The sequence below is a fragment of the Miniopterus schreibersii genome (genome assembly GCF_964146895.1).
Source record: "Miniopterus schreibersii genome assembly, chromosome: 4".
Classification (NCBI taxonomy): domain Eukaryota; kingdom Metazoa; phylum Chordata; class Mammalia; order Chiroptera; family Miniopteridae; genus Miniopterus; species Miniopterus schreibersii.
Genome location: NC_138105.1, coordinates 80,952,711 through 80,971,374, shown reverse-complemented (window position 1 = coordinate 80,971,374; position 18,664 = coordinate 80,952,711). Strand labels below are relative to the sequence as shown.

General features: G+C 49.4%; 1 protein-coding gene across 1 annotated transcript in view; it reads right to left on the bottom strand.

The window, feature by feature from the left end:
* OBSCN (obscurin, cytoskeletal calmodulin and titin-interacting RhoGEF) overlaps nt 1-18,664 on the bottom strand; it is a 132,000-nt gene that overhangs the window by 54,809 nt on the left and 58,527 nt on the right. Inside the window, exons 20-33 of the mRNA XM_081134596.1 lie at nt 16,146-16,170; nt 13,160-13,435; nt 6,466-6,741; nt 4,939-5,229; nt 4,495-4,761; nt 4,070-4,339; nt 3,105-3,371; nt 2,512-2,778; nt 2,189-2,301; nt 1,948-2,101; nt 1,604-1,765; nt 1,413-1,517; nt 556-822; nt 17-286 (exon numbers count right to left, since the gene is read on the bottom strand). Coding sequence (XP_080990722.1) covers nt 17-286; nt 556-822; nt 1,413-1,517; nt 1,604-1,765; nt 1,948-2,101; nt 2,189-2,301; nt 2,512-2,778; nt 3,105-3,371; nt 4,070-4,339; nt 4,495-4,761; nt 4,939-5,229; nt 6,466-6,741; nt 13,160-13,435; nt 16,146-16,170 — 3,010 coding nt within the window. The remainder of the gene's footprint in view (nt 1-16; nt 287-555; nt 823-1,412; nt 1,518-1,603; nt 1,766-1,947; nt 2,102-2,188; nt 2,302-2,511; nt 2,779-3,104; nt 3,372-4,069; nt 4,340-4,494; nt 4,762-4,938; nt 5,230-6,465; nt 6,742-13,159; nt 13,436-16,145; nt 16,171-18,664) is intronic.

Sequence of the window (18,664 nt, the reverse complement as noted above, 5' to 3'; positions counted from 1 at the left end):
ACAGCTGCGCCCTCACCTGAGACGACCAGGTGGGCAGTGGAACGGGACTTTCCGATGGTGAAGTGCACTGGCCCGGTCATGGTGGAGCGGGTGCGCCGCAGCGTCAGCCTGTGCACTGTGCCTTTCTGTTCCATGCCCACGTCCTCCCCCGCCAGCAATATCGTCTTCCCAAGGAGCCACTTGGGGGGTCGAACAGAGGGGATGGAGGTCTCGCACTCAAACCAGGCAGGGGCGGGCTCCATCACCGTCACGTCCTGCAGGCCCCGCACAATGGTGATAGATTGCTCTGTGGGCGAGAGGCGGGTCACCACATGGTCTGCAGGAGGACCACAGCCCCTCCCCTGTGTTCCTTCCTGGGAACAAACATTCCTCCCTCCCAAAACACACACACACAAACACAGTGCTCACATCCTCCCCCACCACCCTGCCCCAATGTCATGCCCCACAGTCAGGCCCTTCTCAGACCTGGCTGCCTCCAAGTATCAGGGCCAATGATAGAGGCCATGGCCCCATGCCCGGGCACAGAGGACAACTGCTCCCTGGCCCTGCCCATACCTTCCACAAAGAACTGGGCGCTGGTCTTCACATCACCAGCATCGCACGTGTAAGTATCCTCATCCTCGGGCTGCACGTCATTGATGACCAGCTTGCGGTAGAGGCCATCGCTGACCATCTCGTGCTTGGGCCCAGGCGACAGTTCCACGCCGCCCTTGAACCACCGCACCTGGGCACTGGCCCGCGACACCTGGCACTCAAGTACACCACGGTGCTTCTCCATGGCAATCTTGTCCCGCAGTGGGCGCAGAATGGACACTGGCAGCTCTGTGAGTGAGCATGGAGGGCTCGGGGTGGGTGCTCAGCCACCTGAAATCCCCTAGGACTGGGCACTCTGACTGTGCAGCCCCCAACCAGCCAGGCTAAGCGGATGTCGCCTGGGGGCTGGGACCCTCGGTATAACTGACCCTAAAGAAGGTAGGCACACCCACATGTCCTCACTCCTTCCACCCCTTGCCATGCCCCCATGCTGCCCTCACATCTGCCCTGCCCTCTCCTGTACATCGGTGCTCTCCACTCCACGTGGTCACCTTGCCTTCCACAGACTCCCTCATGCCCCATAGCCACTCTCTCCTGCTATCAAGACCACCAGGGCCTCACACCCCTTCTCTCCAGCAACTGCTGCAGTCCCAGGAGGAAGAATTCACTGGTACCTCCATTTTAAACAAAGACAGTCCACCTCCCCAGACCTCTGTCTTCCTGCAGTGGAAGCAATACCCCCTTGCCTCCTCCTAGGTCATCCCTGTCCTGTCCGGGGAGGGGCCTGAGCACCCCAGGCCTGTGTCAGGACAGCTGGCACAGCACCCATGCATGTTCTCACTTGGTGTCCAGCCAGCACCCTCCCAAGTCCCCCTTACCTCTTACTTGGAGCTGGGCTCGAGATTCTGCATTTTCAGCTACAAACCGGATTTCTCCTGCTTCTTCCACCAGGACCCTCCGGAAGATAAGCGTGTGTGTCCTTCCTGGGAACACAAACTACTCAGCACTGGGGAGGGGCACGGGAGAGGGGGGGAAGCCCTCCCGAAGCCACCTGCTGTCATTGTCACACCTTCCTGGCGGATGCGCACGTTGTCACTGGGCCGAAGCTTACTGCCCTCCCGGAACCACTGAGCAGGCACCTCATCATGGGAGACCTCGCAGGAGAAGGTAGCTCCCTCCTTCTCCAGCACCTCCACATCCTCCAGGGGTCTCAGGATTTGGATGTTTCGGCCTGGGGCAGCAAGGGAGGCCCTGCAACACTGTGAGGCACAGAGCTGTCCACCCCCTCCCCCCTCCCCAGCTTGCTGAATACCAGAGGGTCGAGGCCAGAGAGCCAAGAACCTCAATGGGGGACACAGGGGGCCAGGAGGTCCTTCTGCCTGGCCCTGACCTCCCACTGTGCCCAGTCCTCACCTTGCACCTTCAGGGACGCCGAGGTCTGAGCCTCGCGGGCATCGCACACGTACACACCCTGGTCCCCAAAGGCACACTGGTAAATGATGAGAGTCCGGCAGGTGCCCTGGGCTGCCATGCCCACTGTCTTGCCCACCTGCAGCTCCACGCCATCCTGTGGGGGTACGAAGCCAGGTCAGGTGCTGGGGATGCCCACCCACAATGAGTGGGATGGAGTAGAAGGGTCCAGGGACACAGGCACCTTCAGCCAGCGCACGTCCACATTGGGGCGTGACAGCTCACACTCCAGGGTCACTTTGTCCTTTTCTGTGGCCACCACATCCTGCAGTGGGCGGCTGAACTTCACAGGCAGCTCTGGGGAGGCAGGAGGAGGAGATGAGAGAAGCAGGCAGGGGGCAGGGGGACTCTAAGCTGGACCAAATCACTCAGCTGGTTCTAGAAATGGATGCTCCCCCCCACTGCCCCCAGGATTCCATGACCCTGTCCCCACCTGCGTCCTTGGGCTACCTTCGGGACAAGGACAGGTGCACTCTCGAGTGGGTCTCACTCTCACCCCCCACGCACCAGTTACCACAAGCTGCGCGGATGTGTGCACGCCCTCAGCTTTGAAGGCGATGAGACCACCATCCTGGGGCCGCAGCTTAGACAGCGTGAGGGTGTGGATGGGGCCTTGCACTGCCAGTTGGCACGTAGGCCCCAGCTGGAGCCGAAGGCCATCACGCGTCCAGCTGCCCTCCACATCAGCATGGGACAGCTCCACTTCCATGGTGCAGGAGCCCTGCTCCTGCACCTCCACTAGCTGTAGGCCCCGCACGAGTCGGACCTGGCGCACTGTGGAGCAAAGGAGGAGAGGATGTGCCACTGCACCGAGACCCAAGCCCTCAGGCCAGCCCTCCTTCTGACCTTCCCAGGGCCTCAGCTCAGCCTGCTGCCCTAGAGGGGTAGACCCACTCCCACCTACAGGAGGATAACTGCCCTCCATGGGAGGCCCCCTTCATGCCCATCCATGCAACCCTTCCCTGAGCCAACCCCTCCAGATTGGAGGTCCACCCCCACCCTTCCTTTCCATCCATCTCCTCCCCAGGGCCAGATCTCCAGTGGGAAACCTTCTCCCCTCCTGGGTGCCAAACCCCAGGCCCAGTTGCCCTGCAGCTCACTTTTTACTGTGAGTTTGGCCTGGGTCTTGTCGTCCGGTGTCTCACAGCCATAGTAGCCACGGTCAGCAAAACCCACACTGCGGAGGACCAAGCTGTGACTCGCACCCTCCATGTAGATTGCCACATTCTCGCCTGGGGCTAAGGCCATGGTATTGCGCGTCCACTTGACCTCTGGCCAAGGCCTAGTCAGCTCCACCCCCATGGTCACTGAGTCCCACTCCTCCACTGTCTGTGGCTCCAGCTTCTTCTTGAACAGCACAGGAGCCTCTGGGGTCAGGAAAAGAGTGGTCACACAGCCACTGCCACTCAGGAACGCCAGGCACAGAGGGCCCCTGTCCATCCCAGCCGGCAGAGCAGGGCCCCACAACATTCTTACTCCAAGCCAGGCAAGGCCTTAACAATACTCAGGGCCTGGCTGCACACTTGCACAGGCATACTTTTATGGGAGGAACTGGAGACTAAGGAGGATTCTTCTTTCCCAATCCCGCCCCCCCCCCCCCCCAACTTCTGCTGCCATTCTAAACAACCCTGCCATGCACCAGTGCCTGGAGCTCCTAAATGTGGCTGGTGACCTGCAGCCTCGGAACACAGAGAGCTAGCCTGCGATGGCTATCACTTATCCTCAGGTGAAGGCTGGCTCTCACTGGCATAATCTGGATTCATAGAGCAAAATGCATCCTCACCTCGTGCCTCTGCACTGGCTGCCGCTTCCACTCCCTCCCATCTCCCCATCTATGGGGCTCAGTGTGGGACAGGACTCTCAGACTAGGTGCACAGTGCAGCAGTTTACTTTCTCTCCTTGGCACGAGGTGCCAGGCCTTACAGTCCCACCCCAGTCTTCTCTTTGCAACCAGCGTTCCCTGAGATCACGCAGAGGAGCTGGGCACTAGGCAGCAGTGGGATGCTGGCCAGGAACCAGCCCACCGGGGAGGGGCTCAACTCCCCGCCACCTCCTACACACACACCTCGGACCCGCAGGGCAGCCGAGGATGTGACCCCCTCAGCCTCCGCAGTGATCTGGCCGGCGTCCTCCAGAGTCAGACCCAAGATGGTCAGGCTGTGGCTCGTGCCGCTCTGAGACATGAGAAACTTCTCGCTGGGCTGCAGCTGGGCCCCGTCCCGGAGCCATGTGACCATTGCATCGCTGGGGGTCACCAAGCACTGGAAGGTGGCCTCTTGACCCTCCTCTGCGACCACTGCGCTCAGCCCAGACGTGAACTTCACCTCTCGGGGGACTGTGGACAAGAGCTCCGCTTGAGAGGTGGGCAGGAGGGACGAGGTCCCACTTGTAGACACGACAGAAGGGCACCTCCTCCTTGAAGCTGGCCGGGAACGCCCAGCCTCCTGCCCCAGCCCCGGAGCCCCAGCCAGCGGGCGCGCAGGTGCCTACCGCAGACTGAGAGCCTGGCGCTGGTGCGGTCGTCTCGGCTCTCGCACACGTACTCGCCCGCATCCTCCGCCCGCAGGCCCGACACGGTGAGCGAGCGCAGGAGCCCCGCGGCCGCCATCTGGAAGCGCTTGCCGGGCCGGAGCTGCGTGCTCCCGCAGCGCCACAGCACCTCGGCCTGCGCGGGGCTCAGCTCACAGGCCAGCGTCACTGTGCCGCCCAGCTCCCCGCTCACGGGCTCCAGGGGCCGGCAGAACTTGGCGGGCACCTCTGCGGGAGGGAAAAGACCTCAGCCGGGAGAGCCTCGGGCTGCGGAGGCCCGCTTTGCGCTTTGGGGTTGTGCGCCCTGAGCCCCACCCGGGTGCGCTCCCAGACGTTGCCTGCACACCCTCACGGGAGACCCCAGCAGGAGCAGGGTTCTCAGAGGACTGAGCGGGGACCGCTGACCTTCCACCTGCACTGGGAAGTCCTGCCCCTCGGCGCCCACGCGGCAGCTGTAGACCGCGCTGTCCAGAGTCTGCGCGCCATGCACGGTCAGGGTGTGTGTGTCCCCCAGGCTCGTCGTCTCGTGCCGCTTGCTGCGGCGAATCTCCACGCCGTCCTTGAGCCATGTCACCGCAGCCACAGAAGGTGCGGGCAGTGTTGCGGTCAGGACGATATCCTCGTGTTCCTTGACCACCAGAAGCCCCTTGCGGCCAGGTCTCTCCAGGGCTGGGGGCTCAGGCTCTGGCTCTGGCTCTGGGGCGCAGGGGAAGGGAAGGGGGAAGGGAAGGAGGAAGGGAAGGGGGTCAGTCATCATGAAAGTGGGACCCTGCATCCCTGGCCTGGGCCTCACCTCCCTCAGGCCATTCTATGGGAGAAGACCTAAAGTGGGACCCAAGCTCCAACCGCTATGCAACGCCCTGCTCGTCCAGCCCTTGGCTGCTGCTTCCACTGAGCAGGCCCAAGGATGTATGCAGCAGGGTCCCACACCACCTGATGGCCACCATCCAGGCTCTCAGGGGTTATGAGTGGTCAAGAGCCAGCCACAGGGGATGACCAGCCTGGAGGCCACAAGTTCTGTCTGACCAAGAGCCTGGAGGCCTGGAAGTCTGCCCTCCAGGGAAGCATAGGCCCACATGTAGATTATGAAGGTAGAGTGGGGGCAGCCTCGTGGTTGGGCCAACATTCCAAGATAGCAGGGGAACTGGAGAGGGCTGTCTGCGCCCAAGACCCTGAGGACAAAAGCTGAGAGGTGTGAAACAGCCTGAATGCCTCAGCTTGGGGGGGGGGGGGTGCACAGCAGCAACAAAGGGGGAGGGGAAAAGTCCTGGAAGGGGGCCCAAGAGAGTCCCTATGAGAGCCGATCCAGGGGAGCACCTGAAAACCATGCTGGCTGTACAGATCGGGGACAGGTGGGCATGGGCCACAGCTAGGGATGGGGGAGTGTCAGCCAGCTCATGACAAACATCTAAAGCAGGACTCTGAAACCCAGAGGTGCCTTCATCAGCTGGGGAGGAGTAAGAGACAGGCAGCACAGGAACAGGACCAGCACCAGCACCAGGCAAGGATGTGCCTGAACAGAGGCCAGCTCCCAGGGCTGATTTAATAATAGCTGGACAGTCAGGACCACAAGGCCAGAGACAGGCCTTGTCTGCTCCAGGCCCCAGACAGATAATGGGCATTTCCACAGACCTCAGCCCTTAGCAGCCTACAAGAGCCTCAGTGACAGGTTCTATTCTGGGGATGGTGAGGATTTGGCAAAGAGGAGCAAGAACCTGGGCCAAAGGATGTCCAGAATGTCCTGGCCTAGGGTCTGCAGCCAACGTCCTCTGACCCAAGCGCTCGGAAGAGGAGAGAGCCCTGGGGCTAGGCATGTCAACAGAACCCAGAACAGGCACAACCATATCCACAGGGCAGGCACAAGCCTTTCAGAAAAATGCCCATCCAGTGATTGATCAGGCACTCATCCACTCTACCCAGACTGGTACCCACCTGGGACATCCAGGCGGAAGGTGACCTTCTGGCCCCCGGCCTCGCAGCTGTACTCCCCGCCATCCGCCTTCCCCGCCTGCTGCAGCACCAGGCGCCGGGTGCAGCCCGTGGCCTCCACACGCACTTTCGAGCTCCCACTCAGCTTCTTGCCATCCTTGTACCACGTCACCTGTGTCTGGGCCTGGGCCACCTCGCAGCTCAGCGTGGCACTGGCCCCTGCCACGGCCTGCACCTCACTGCGTGCCTGTTGCTCCTTGGCAAACACCACCTTGGGCTCTGGGGACAGGGAGGGACACACAGGGTCAGAGACTTCATCTAAGTCAGGAGGACAGTACTGGGGAAAGAACTAAAAAGGGAGGTGGGAGGACTGGAAACTTCTCCAGGCTCTGCACCCGCTATATGGTGTACAGAAGCTCCAAAAAATATTTAATTCTGTGAGAGCACAGTGTTTGAAAAATTTTCGCCTCTGTGACTTAAGCTTCTCAGCTATTAAATATGTGGTCTAAAAACACTGCCTATGGACCCAGTATTCTGGGTTCTCAGCTAGAATGTTAAACAGACCCTTGCCTTTGGGCTTTGTATTCTGATGTGTGGGCAGCAGATTCTTCCTCTCTGATTTTGTAAAATTGTAATAACATTCTTTAGAAAATGTCCTTTCCCTGCTGGCCATTATTTACATAATATCCTTAGCTCTCAAGCTTTGGAAACTGGAGGAAATCGGTCCCTGGCTTCCTTCTCAAGTGTGTGCGAGGAGCTGGATGGCATCTGAGTTCCATTTGGACCTTCAGGGCTGGCCCTGGACTGAGTTATCTATTCTCCAGGCAAATACAAAAATGGCTTGTAAAATGGTTTCTATTTATTCCGAAATATTTCATTTCCCCCAATGAAATATTTCTCTAGAGTACTTGTCTAATTAAGGCCAACCTTACAGAGAGGGGTTTTGAAAGAGAATGTGTGTAATTTATGTGACTCAAACCACAGGTTGCATGGAAAAAGAAAGCTCTTGGAAGACATGCTTAGGATGGGTTGCTAGAATGTGCTCTCACATAGGTGAGATGGGGACCATGGAGAGGACAGCAGTCTCCACCTGGTGGTCACAGTGGGCAGTGGCTGAACCGGCATGGGCTGTGGAAAGGGGTCCCTGGACTTGCTTCTGCCTTCAGTCTCAACAGAGAGCAAGATGATGGGTCATAAAGACTTTAGACACCACAGGCAAGTGGATCAGCATGGCAGGTCTGCTTTGGGGGAGCAGGGGAAAGTGTTTCAAGACCTTCTGAAGGCCTTTTTGGAAACACTCTTTTCTAATGTTTTTTAAATATATATATATATATATATTTATTTATTTATTTATTATATATATATTTATTTATTATATATATATATATGTATATTTAAATTGCTTTAAGAGAGAGGAAGGGAGAAGGAGAGAGATAGAAACATCAGTGATGAGAGGATCATCAATTGGCTGCCTCCTGCATGCCCTTTACTGGGGGTTGAGCCCACAACCCCAGCATGTGCCCTGACTGGGAATCAAACTGTGATCTCCAGTGTCATGGGTGGATCCTCAACCACTGAGCCACACCACTCAGGCTCATTTCTAATTTTTAAATTAAATTTACTGGGGTGACATTGGTTAATAAAATTATATACGTTTCAAGTGTACAAGTCTACAATACATCATCTGTATATTGTACTGTGTGTTCACCAACCAAAGTGAAGTCTCCTTCTGACACCATTTATCCCCCCGCTTCTACCTGCCCCCTTCCCCTCTGATAATCACTATACTGTCATCTGTGTCTAGGAGGTGTGTTTTTGCTTAATCCCTTTATCTATTTTACCCAGCGGCAATACCCCTCCCCTCTAACAGCTGTCAGCTTGCTCTGTATCTATGAGTCTGTTTCTATTGTGTTTGTTTGTGTATTTTGTTCATTAGTTGCCACATATAAGTGAAATCATATGGGATTTGTCTTTCTCTGACTAGCTTGTTTCACTTAGCATAATACCCTCTAGGTCTGTCCATGCTGTCACAAAAGGTAAGATTCCTTCTTTTGATGGCTGAGTAGTATTTCATTGTTTAAATGTAAAACCTCAGGCATTTCTCACAGCAATATTTTCTCAGATATATCTCCTCAGGCAAGGGAAACAAAAGAAAAATAAATAAATGGGACTAAGTCAAACTAAAAAGCTTCTGTACAACAAAGGAAACCATCAACAAAATGAAAAGACAATCCACTGGATGGGAGAACATATTTGCCCATGATACATGTGATAAGGGGTTGTTACTCAAAATTTATAAAGGATTCAAACAAGTCAACACCAAAAGCCCCAAAATCATTCAATTAAGAAATGGACAATTTCTTAAGTGAATAGACACTTCTTAAAAGAGACCATGCCAATGGCCAAGAAACATATGGAAAGATGTTCAACGTCACTAATCATCAGAGAAATGCAAATTAAAACCACAATGAGATATCTCACACCTGTCAGAATGGCTATGATCAATAAATCAACAATCCTGGCCAGATGGCTCAGTTGGTTAGAGCCTTGACCCATACACCAAAAAGATTGCAGGCTTGATTCCCGGTCAGAGCACATACCTAGCTTTCAGGTTCAATCCCCAGTTGGGGCAAGAAGCAATTAGTGTTTCTCTCTCACATCTATGTTCCCCTCCCTCCCTCTCTCTCTCCCTCCCTCTCTCTCTCCTATCTCTGTCTCTATGTCTCCTTCCCACTTCTTCTCTCTCTAAAAAATCAATAAAAAGATACACTCGGGTAGGATTAAAAAATAAGTAGATAGCTAAATAAATCAGCAAACAACAAGTGTTGGCAAGGGTATGGTGAAAAGGGAACTCTCGTGCACTGTTGGTGGGAATGCAGATTGGTGCAGCCACTGTGGAAAACGGTATGGAGTTCCTCAAAAAAATTAAAAGTGACACTGCCTTATGACCCGGTGTTTCCACTTCTGGGAATATATTAGAAGAAGCCTGAAACACTGATTCAAAAGAATATATGTACCCCTATGTTCATAGCACTGCTATTTACGATAGCCAAGATGTGGAAGCAGCCTGAGTGCCCATCAGTAGATGAGTGGACTCACTTCATTTTTTATAGGAATAAGCCAAGAGAATGTGTCCTGTACATTTCCTGTTGGTACAACACACACTGAGGATGCTGTAAGGGCTGGTGGCATTTCTTTCCTTCTTTCTTTTCCCATAGAAATCCCTCCAAGGTAAGCAGGAGTCAGAGGGGTGGGTGCTACATGGCATTTGGGCTGAAGGCAAAAGTTGAAAAGTGCCAGGATATTTGTCATTGAGGCTGGAAAGGGAGGAATCACTGGCCACAGCCCTCCCAGAGGCAGAGAGCACAGGGCGGCACAGGTCAGTGCTGGCAACTCCTTCACCCTCCTCAGCCGTCTCCCCAGTCCCAGCTCAGACTCTGAGTAAACACCAGGAGATGACAGTTGTCATAATGCCTAATGGGTTGAGTGTTTCATGGTTCATGAACTGCTTTCACATTTTTCTTCCTGGCAGCCGCTGGGCAGCCCAGGTCTTTTGACTTAGTTCCCTATCATGATAGTCATAGCAAGTGATAGTATTATCTGCTGGAGAGCTGTTTTTCTGCTCTAAAAGCTCATTGTTCACAGTTCTAGTTTTAATGTAGTAAAACATGAGAATCTGTTCCTAAATAGACTTCTATTTAGGAAGTCTCACCCTACCCTGAAGTCATGAAATAATCTATGTCATCATCTGAGGGTTTTGTGGTTTTACCTTCCAGACTGTGGTCTCTAACCCACCTGGATTTCACTGTTGGGTGTGATGTAAATTATCTATGCAGTTAACCCTTGAACAATATGGGTCTGAAGTGCAATAATCCACTTATATACAGATTTTTTCAACAAACAGTCAGCCCTCTTTATCCCACGTTTCATATCCATGCATTCAACCAATCCAGGATCAAAAGCAGTATTTTTGATGTGCAGTTAGAAATCCGCTGATGCTGAGGGCAGAATTAAGTTATAAGTGGATTTTTGAGTCACGAGGATTGGAGTCCCTAACCCCATTGACATTGTTCAATGGCCAACTGCACATTTTTTTATATACGTTTTTATTGATTTTAGAGAGAGGAAGGGAAAGGGAGAGAGAGAGAAACATCAATGATGAGAGAGTCATTGATCAGCTGCCTCCTGCACACCCCCTACTGGGCATCGAGCCTGCAACTGGAGCATGTGCCCTGACTGGGATGAACCATGACCTCCTGGTTCATAGGTCGACACTCAACCACTGAGCCATGCTTGCCAGGCTCAACTGCACATTTTTAATTAAATGTTGATATCACCACTTATGAAAAGATTATCGCTTTCTTTTCTGTCTACACAAGCTTAATGACAAAAAAAAAAAGGAGCGGGGGTTGGGTAGTCAATTCATTCACTAGTCTGCTAGTGAGCTCACTGTTCTATTCCTTCCATCTGATCACTGTCCTAGCTCTGTGACCCCATTGTCTTTATTACTGTCCCATTTTGATAATTCTTGATATCTGATAGATAAATGTTCACACCTGGCTCTTCTTCAAGAGCATGCTGGCTTGGCTTGCCCCTTGGAATCTGCTTCTCAGTTTCCAACCCCCTGAAGAACCACATTTATTGAATTTTGATTGGATGTGAACATGTTTGAGCCTTCCATAGATTTCCACCCATTCCTTTGATACTCCTTTACTGTCTCTCAAATATGTTTAATGATTTTCCTCCACTGATGTACTGAGCATCTTTATTAAACTGGGAATCAGAAATGTGATACATTCCATGATATGGTAAATGTTTTAATATTTCAGTTTTTTACTGTGTTAATAGTCCATAGACATAGAAGTGGTTTCTACATACTAATTTTTTTACACAGTAACTTTTCTGAATGCTATTGTTAATTCTAATAATCTTTTAGATTTTCTGAATTAATATTCATATAATCTGTAGATTCCACTTATTTTTCCAATTTTTATAACTCTGATTTTGTTTTCCTGCTTCCTCTGCTCTAAAATGGTGGGGAGAAGTGGTAACAGTGGCCTTATGTGTTGTGCTCTGTCTCAAAGGCAGAGTCTTAAGGTTCTCGTGAACAGTTACCTGGTATCTTCTGACATATCAAATAAAGAAGGATACTTTTTCTTACTGATTTCTAAAAACTTTATGTCATAAATTGATGTGAAATTTTGTCAAACATTACTTTTGGATTTATAACATTAAATTTTATCAAGTTTTTATTCTGCATTTATTCAGATAACCACATCACCTTTTCATTCCATCTGCTAATGTCATACTTCATTTTGACTTGCTAATGTTTCTAAAGATAAACCAGATTTGCATTCTGGGATGATGGCCTGCATCATAGGGTATTATCTCTGATATATCACTGAATTCAGTAAATTGGCTGGTAATTTTAATTCTTGTTTCATTCCTTGTCATATTTTGATATCCATATTATATTATCTACAGAAAACCATCTAGAAATTATCTTCTCCTATCTCTAGAAAAATATCCATGAACATTAAATCATTTCTTTATAGAACTTTTTATATAATTTACTAGTAGAGTCACTAGGCTTAGAACTTTCCCTGTGAAAAGATTATTTATTATGGCTCCATTATTGAAAAGATTATATGACTATTAGAAGTCTTTTTGTGTGTGTGTCACGATATAGGTTTGTAAAAACGAGCAAAATTGTTAAAATCATAAAATAATTTCTCATATACCCACAACATAATGTTTCACAAAGATCATGGTGAGTTTTGAGGAATCCATAAACATCCAGTAACCATTATATCATGACATAATGCCAAACAGTTATGTGTTGGCAGGTAGAGCTCACTGTAGGTTGGCAGCCACTGTTGCCTGACAGTAACACTCTTAATAAGAGGAAAATAAATTTAGTTTGGAGACTTCTCTATAGATCAGACAGAGTAGAATAGAAACACGAACCATTAGGAGAAATTCTCTAAAATAAATACTGCTTTAAGAGACAGTGGTGGTGCTACTAGAGGAACTCAAAATTGACAGTCTGTGCCGATGTACTATCAGAAACTCACTCTTTTCACTTCTGATTACAAATCAAACTGCAAGGACAATATGGACATAGGCTGTTCAAACCGCAGACAATGGAAAACATGGATCTATAACCTGGCACATGGAGTAATAAGACTAGTGTCCCTGAAGACCTAAAGCTACGACACACCAAGTGTTAGTTTTGAAATAACCCAGGTATGATCCAGTGGCCAAAATTATGCCTAATTTTGGTTTAGTCCATTCAAACAGCTCTCGCTAGCAAGAACCCTCATGTGCTGCTGGGTGAAGGAATGCGGGAAAGTCAACAGAAGGATGTTCACATACTGCAGGTAAGAGACAACCCCAAACCCCAAGCACAGGCACAGCCAGAGTCCTGAATACCCGGCCACAGCAGGACGATTCTGGGCATCTGCCGGGAACATGTGACAAAGCATTACTACATGGAAACACCACTCAGCGGGCACCACTCACTCTCCCCATCCAGACACCATGGGCTCAGCCATGGGCGTGAAAATGGGAAGTGGCAGGATGGGAGACCTGGAGGTATGAAGTCTAATGAAAAGAGCACAGAGGTCCATTGGGTCTGTTGGTCAATGGCATCATCTCCTGCAAACAGGCTCACATAGCACCCCCCCACACAACTGACCTGTGACATCCACATGGAAGGTGACCTTCTGGCCCCCGGCCTCGCAGCTGTACTCCCCACTGTCCGCCTTGCCCGCCTGCTGCAGCACCAGCTGCTGTGTGCAGCCCTTGGCCTCCATGCGCACTTTCGAGCTCCCACTCAGCTTCTTGCCGTCCTTGTACCACGTCACCTGAGTCTGGGCCTGGGCCATCTCGCAGCTCAGTGTGGTGCTGGCCCCCTCCACAGCCTGCACCTCACTGCGTGCTGGCTGCTCCTTGGCAAACACCACCTTGGGCTCTGGGGACAGGGAGGGACACACAGGGTAAGAGACTTCATCTACGTCAGGAGGACAGCACTGTGGAAAGGACTGAACAGGGAACTGGGAGGACTGGAAACTTCTCCAGGCTGTGTACCCACTCGGTGGCCTACAGAAGCCCCGGTGCCTTCTCAGCAGAAGGAACACATTCATCTGCACACTGACCACTGCCCATGTGGCTGTCCAAGGTGGGCACACTGTGAAGGACTTCTCCAGAGCACACACCCTCCAGCAGAGGGACTTCAGGCCAGCACGAGTCCACACCACCCTCCCAGATGGCCAAATCTTTCCTGCATTGCCCAGGGAGCCTTCTCACCCAGCCCAGGACAGTTACAGGCTCCACCTCCCCCCTGCCCTCCTTGTGTCACCTGCTGCCCACCTAGGGGAGTGAGCTGAAGCTCCTGTGTCTGTATCTTCCCTGGTTTTGATGACTCACAAAGTGAAGGACCTTTCCTATGTTCTGGGTCATGACTGTTTGCTCTTCTGTAGTGTCACCGCTCATATGGCTTTTGTAATATTTCTCATCACTCTTACCAAGTCTAATCATTTACCTCTTGGGTAAATTACATCATCTGTCAGTTCCACTTAAGTTTTTCACACTTTTATATCTTTTACTTTATTTCCTGCTGATAAAAGTGGTGACTGTCAGCTTCCTTGCCTGGTTCCTTACCTCACAGGCTAACCTTTCAAGTTTCACTTTGTGTGATTACCTGGTTTTTCTTCAGTATCACTGATCAAATTAAGGAAGAACCATTTTATTTAAAAGTGGAGATGAGTTTTACAGCATGAACAGATGCTAACTTTACCAAATATTTCTTCTAGCAAATATTTCTTCTAGATTTGTGACGTTAAACTTTATACAGGCTTGACTCTGCATTTATGAGGTGATCACGACATGTTTTTCTTTCATATGCTTATGTCATTCATTATATTTGCTCATGTTTCTAGTGTTCAGACAACCTGGTTCCCTGGACCATGACTTTCATTATAGTGTATCAACCTCTTAATACACTCCTGAATTCATTTTTAAAAAATTTAGGTTCAGATTTGGGCCTTGACATCCACGAGAGATTCGCCTGTAATTTTAACTCTTCCAATCAGATGTTGGTGACAGATGTTAGGCTAGTGACCTGAGATAAGCCAGAGACTGTATGTCCTTTTCTATTTCTCCAAGAATCTTCATAAACATGCAATACATTCTTTATAGAATATTTCAAATAATTTTCCAGTGGAGACACTAGGGTTCCATCTTTATCTACGAGAAGATTTATTTTATGGTTCAACTTATTAAAAAGCCTATAGAACTCTTTCAGTTGTCACAATGTTATTTCACTTTTCATGTATTTTTTTATGAATTTGGTCAGTGTGTCAGACCTTTTCATATTTACTACTACAAAATAATTGGTCAAGTCCTGCCGGGCGTAACCCAGCAGTTGAGCATCGACCGGGGATCCAGGCGATCAGGGTTTGATTCCCGGTCAGGGCACATGCCCGGGTTGCGGGCTCGATCAATGACTCTCTCACCACTGATGTTTCTGTCTCTCTCACTCCCTCTCCTTTTCTCTCTCTGAAATCAATAAAGATTTATATTAAAAATTTTTTTAAATAATAATAATAATTGGTCAAATTCTCGTAAACTAAAACATGTACAGTGGACTTTGGGGTATCTATACACACTCACAAACTACTGTATATAGATATAATACCCAACTGCTCTGTAGAGGCACCTAGAAGTCCATCTGACGTTAACCGCTCTTAACAAAAAGGAAATATAGTTCGTTCACAGACACCTCTGTGAATGTACCAGAGACGGACAAATACACAAGAATCATCAGGAAATACAACAAAATAAATACTGATTTAACAGTCAGGGGCCATCAGGATAGTAACTGGTCTGCAACAAAGCGTGCATGTGGGAAAAGCCCCTTCTTCCTCTCCATGGTGAAACCTATGCATCAGACCCCAAGGAGATTCTGTCACAGGGGACACAAGAAAACCAACATGTAATTTAGAGAGAAAATTCCAGACCTCAGAGCTGCAGGTCCCTGACACACACCTGCCAATCCTCTGGTCTTGGCTTACTCTTTGCACAGACCTTGCAAGAATACATGGATCGAGATTTTGCAACAAGTGAGCATACAGTACCTTCTACATCCACATGCAAGACAGACTGTCCTAAATAACTACAGTGTGCTAAGCCACTGTTCAGTCTCCAGACAGATCCAAGTAGGGTTGGGTGGCAGGAGCTTCCCCTTATTCTGGTTTAAGGAAATTCAGAGATGTCTCCCTAGAGTGAATCGCACTTGTGGCTGGGTGTGGGCATCTGGGAGCCCCCAGGACGTGGAGAGGAGGAACTTCACCTAACAGGTAAGAGCTGTCTGTTCTACCTCAGACTCCAAGTGAAAGGCAGAGCCACACTCCCAGACGCCAAGGAGCACCCAGAACGCCCTGGGCAGGTGCTGGGAACGTGGACTGAACACAACCTGAGCACCACTCGGGGGGCACAGGAGCACCTCTCCCTTCTGCTCACACTGCCCATCCAGCTTCCTATGGCCCAACCTCGGGTATGAAATGGGAGGTGGAGGACAGGAGGCTAAAGGAGACGAGGTCCAGTGCAAAGACCACCAGGGTGTGTTCTGCTGTAATAACTCCCCACACACAAGGCTCAGTTAGTGTCACCAAAGAACTGACCTGTGACATCCACATGGAAGGTGACCTTCTGGCCCCCGGCCTCGCAGCTGTACTCCCCGCCATCCGCCTTGCCCGCCTGCTGCAGCACCAGGCGCCGGGTGCAGCCCGTGGCCTCCACACGCACTTTCGAGCTCCCACTCAGCTTCTTGCCATCCTTGTACCACGTCACCTGCGTCTGGGCCTGGGCCACCTCGCAGCTCAGCGTGGCACTAGCCCCTGCCACGGCCTGCACCTCACTGCGTGCCTGTTGCTCCTTGGCAAACACCACCTTGGGCTCTGGGGACAGGGAGGGACACACAGGATCAGAGACTTCATCTAAGTCAGGAGGACAGCACTGTGGAAAGAAGGACTGAACAGGGAATTGGGAGGACTGGAAACTTCTCCAGGATCTGCACCTGGTGTGTGACCTGCAAAAACTGCAATAGTATTTAATTCTGTGAGAGCACAGTGCTTGAAACATTTTCCCCACTGTGATGATGTAAGCCTATCAGCTTTTAAATATGTGGTCTAAAAACACTGCCTATGAACCCTTTTTGTTGGGTTCTCAGCTTGAATAAACAAACCTTTACCTTTGGGCTTTATATTATGATATGTAGCAACAGATTATTCCTCTCTGATGGAGGTTTTATAAAATTGTAATAGGATTCATTAGAAAGTGTTTTCTCCCTGCTTGTCCTTATTTGCATAATGTCCTTAGCTCTCAAGCTTTGGGAACTGGAGGAAATTGGTTCCTAGCTTCCTTCTCAATGTGTGCAAGGAGTTGGATGGCATCTGAGTTCCATTTGGACCTTCAGGGCTGGCCCTGGACTGAGTTACCTATTCTCCAGGCAAATACAAAAATGGCTTATAAAATGGTTCCTAGGTAAACGTCACATTTCTCCCAATGAAATATTTCCCTAGAGCACTCATCCAATTAACGCCGACCTTACATAGAAGGGTTTTGAAAGAGAATGTGTGTAATTTATGTGACTCAAACCACAGGTTGCATGGAAAAAGAAAGCTCTTGGATGACATGCTTAGGATGGGTTGCTAGAATGTGCTCTCACATAGGTGAGATGGGGACCATGGAGAGGACAGCAGTCTCCACCTGGTGGTCACAGTGGGCAGTGGCTGAACCGGCATGGGCTGTGGAAAGGGGTCCCTGGACTTGCTTCTGCCTTCAGTCCCAACAGAGAGCAAGATGGTTGGTCATAAAGACTTTAGACACCAAAGGCAAGTGGATCAGCATGGCAGGTCTGCTTTGGGGGAGCAGGGGAAAGTGTTTCAAGACCTTCTGAAGGCCTTTTTGGAAACACTCTTTTCTAATGTTTTTTAAATATATATATATATATATATATATATTTATTTATTTATTTATTTATTCATTTATTATATATTTATTTATTATATATATATATATATATATATATATATATATATATATGTATATTTAAATTGCTTTAAGAGAGAGGAAGGGAGAGGGAGAGAGAGATAGAAACATCAGTGATGAGAGGATCATCAATTGGCTGCCTCCTGCATGCCCTTTACTGGGGGTTGAGCCCACAACCCCAGCATGTGCCCTGACTGGGAATCAAACTGTGATCTCCAGTGTCATGGGTGGATCCTCAACCACTGAGCCACACCACTCAGGCTCATTTCTAATTTTTAAATTAAATTTACTGGGGTGACATTGGTTAATAAAATTATATACGTTTCAAGTGTACAAGTCTACAATACATCATCTGTATATTGTACTGTGTGTTCACCAACCAAAGTGAAGTCTCCTTCTGACACCATTTATCCCCCCGCTTCTACCTGCCCCCTTCCCCTCTGATAATCACTATACTGTCATCTGTGTCTAGGAGGTGTGTTTTTGCTTAATCCCTTTATCTATTTTACCCAGCGGCAATACCCCTCCCCTCTAACAGCTGTCAGCTTGCTCTGTATCTATGAGTCTGTTTCTATTGTGTTTGTTTGTGTATTTTGTTCATTAGTTGCCACATATAAGTGAAATCATATGGGATTTGTCTTTCTCTGACTAGCTTGTTTCACTTAGCATAATACCCTCTAGGTCTGTCCATGCTGTCACAAAAGGTAAGATTCCTTCTTTTGATGGCTGAGTAGTATTTCATTGTTTAAATGTAAAACCTCAGGCATTTCTCACAGCAATATTTTCTCAGATATATCTCCTCAGGCAAGGGAAACAAAGAAAAATAAATAAATGGGACTAAGTCAAACTAAAAACTTCTGTACAACAAAGGAAACCATCAACAAAATGAAAAGACAATCCACTGGATGGGAGAACATATTTGCCCATGATACATGTGATAAGGGGTTGTTACTCAAAATTTATAAAAGACTCAAACAAGTCAACACCAAAAGCCCCAAAACCATTCAATTAAGAAATGGACAATGGACCTGAATAGACACTTCTTAAAAGAGACCATGCCAATGGCCAAGAAACATGGAAAGATGTTCAACGTCACTAATCATCAGAGAAATGCAAATTAAAACCACAATGAGATATTTCACACCTGTCA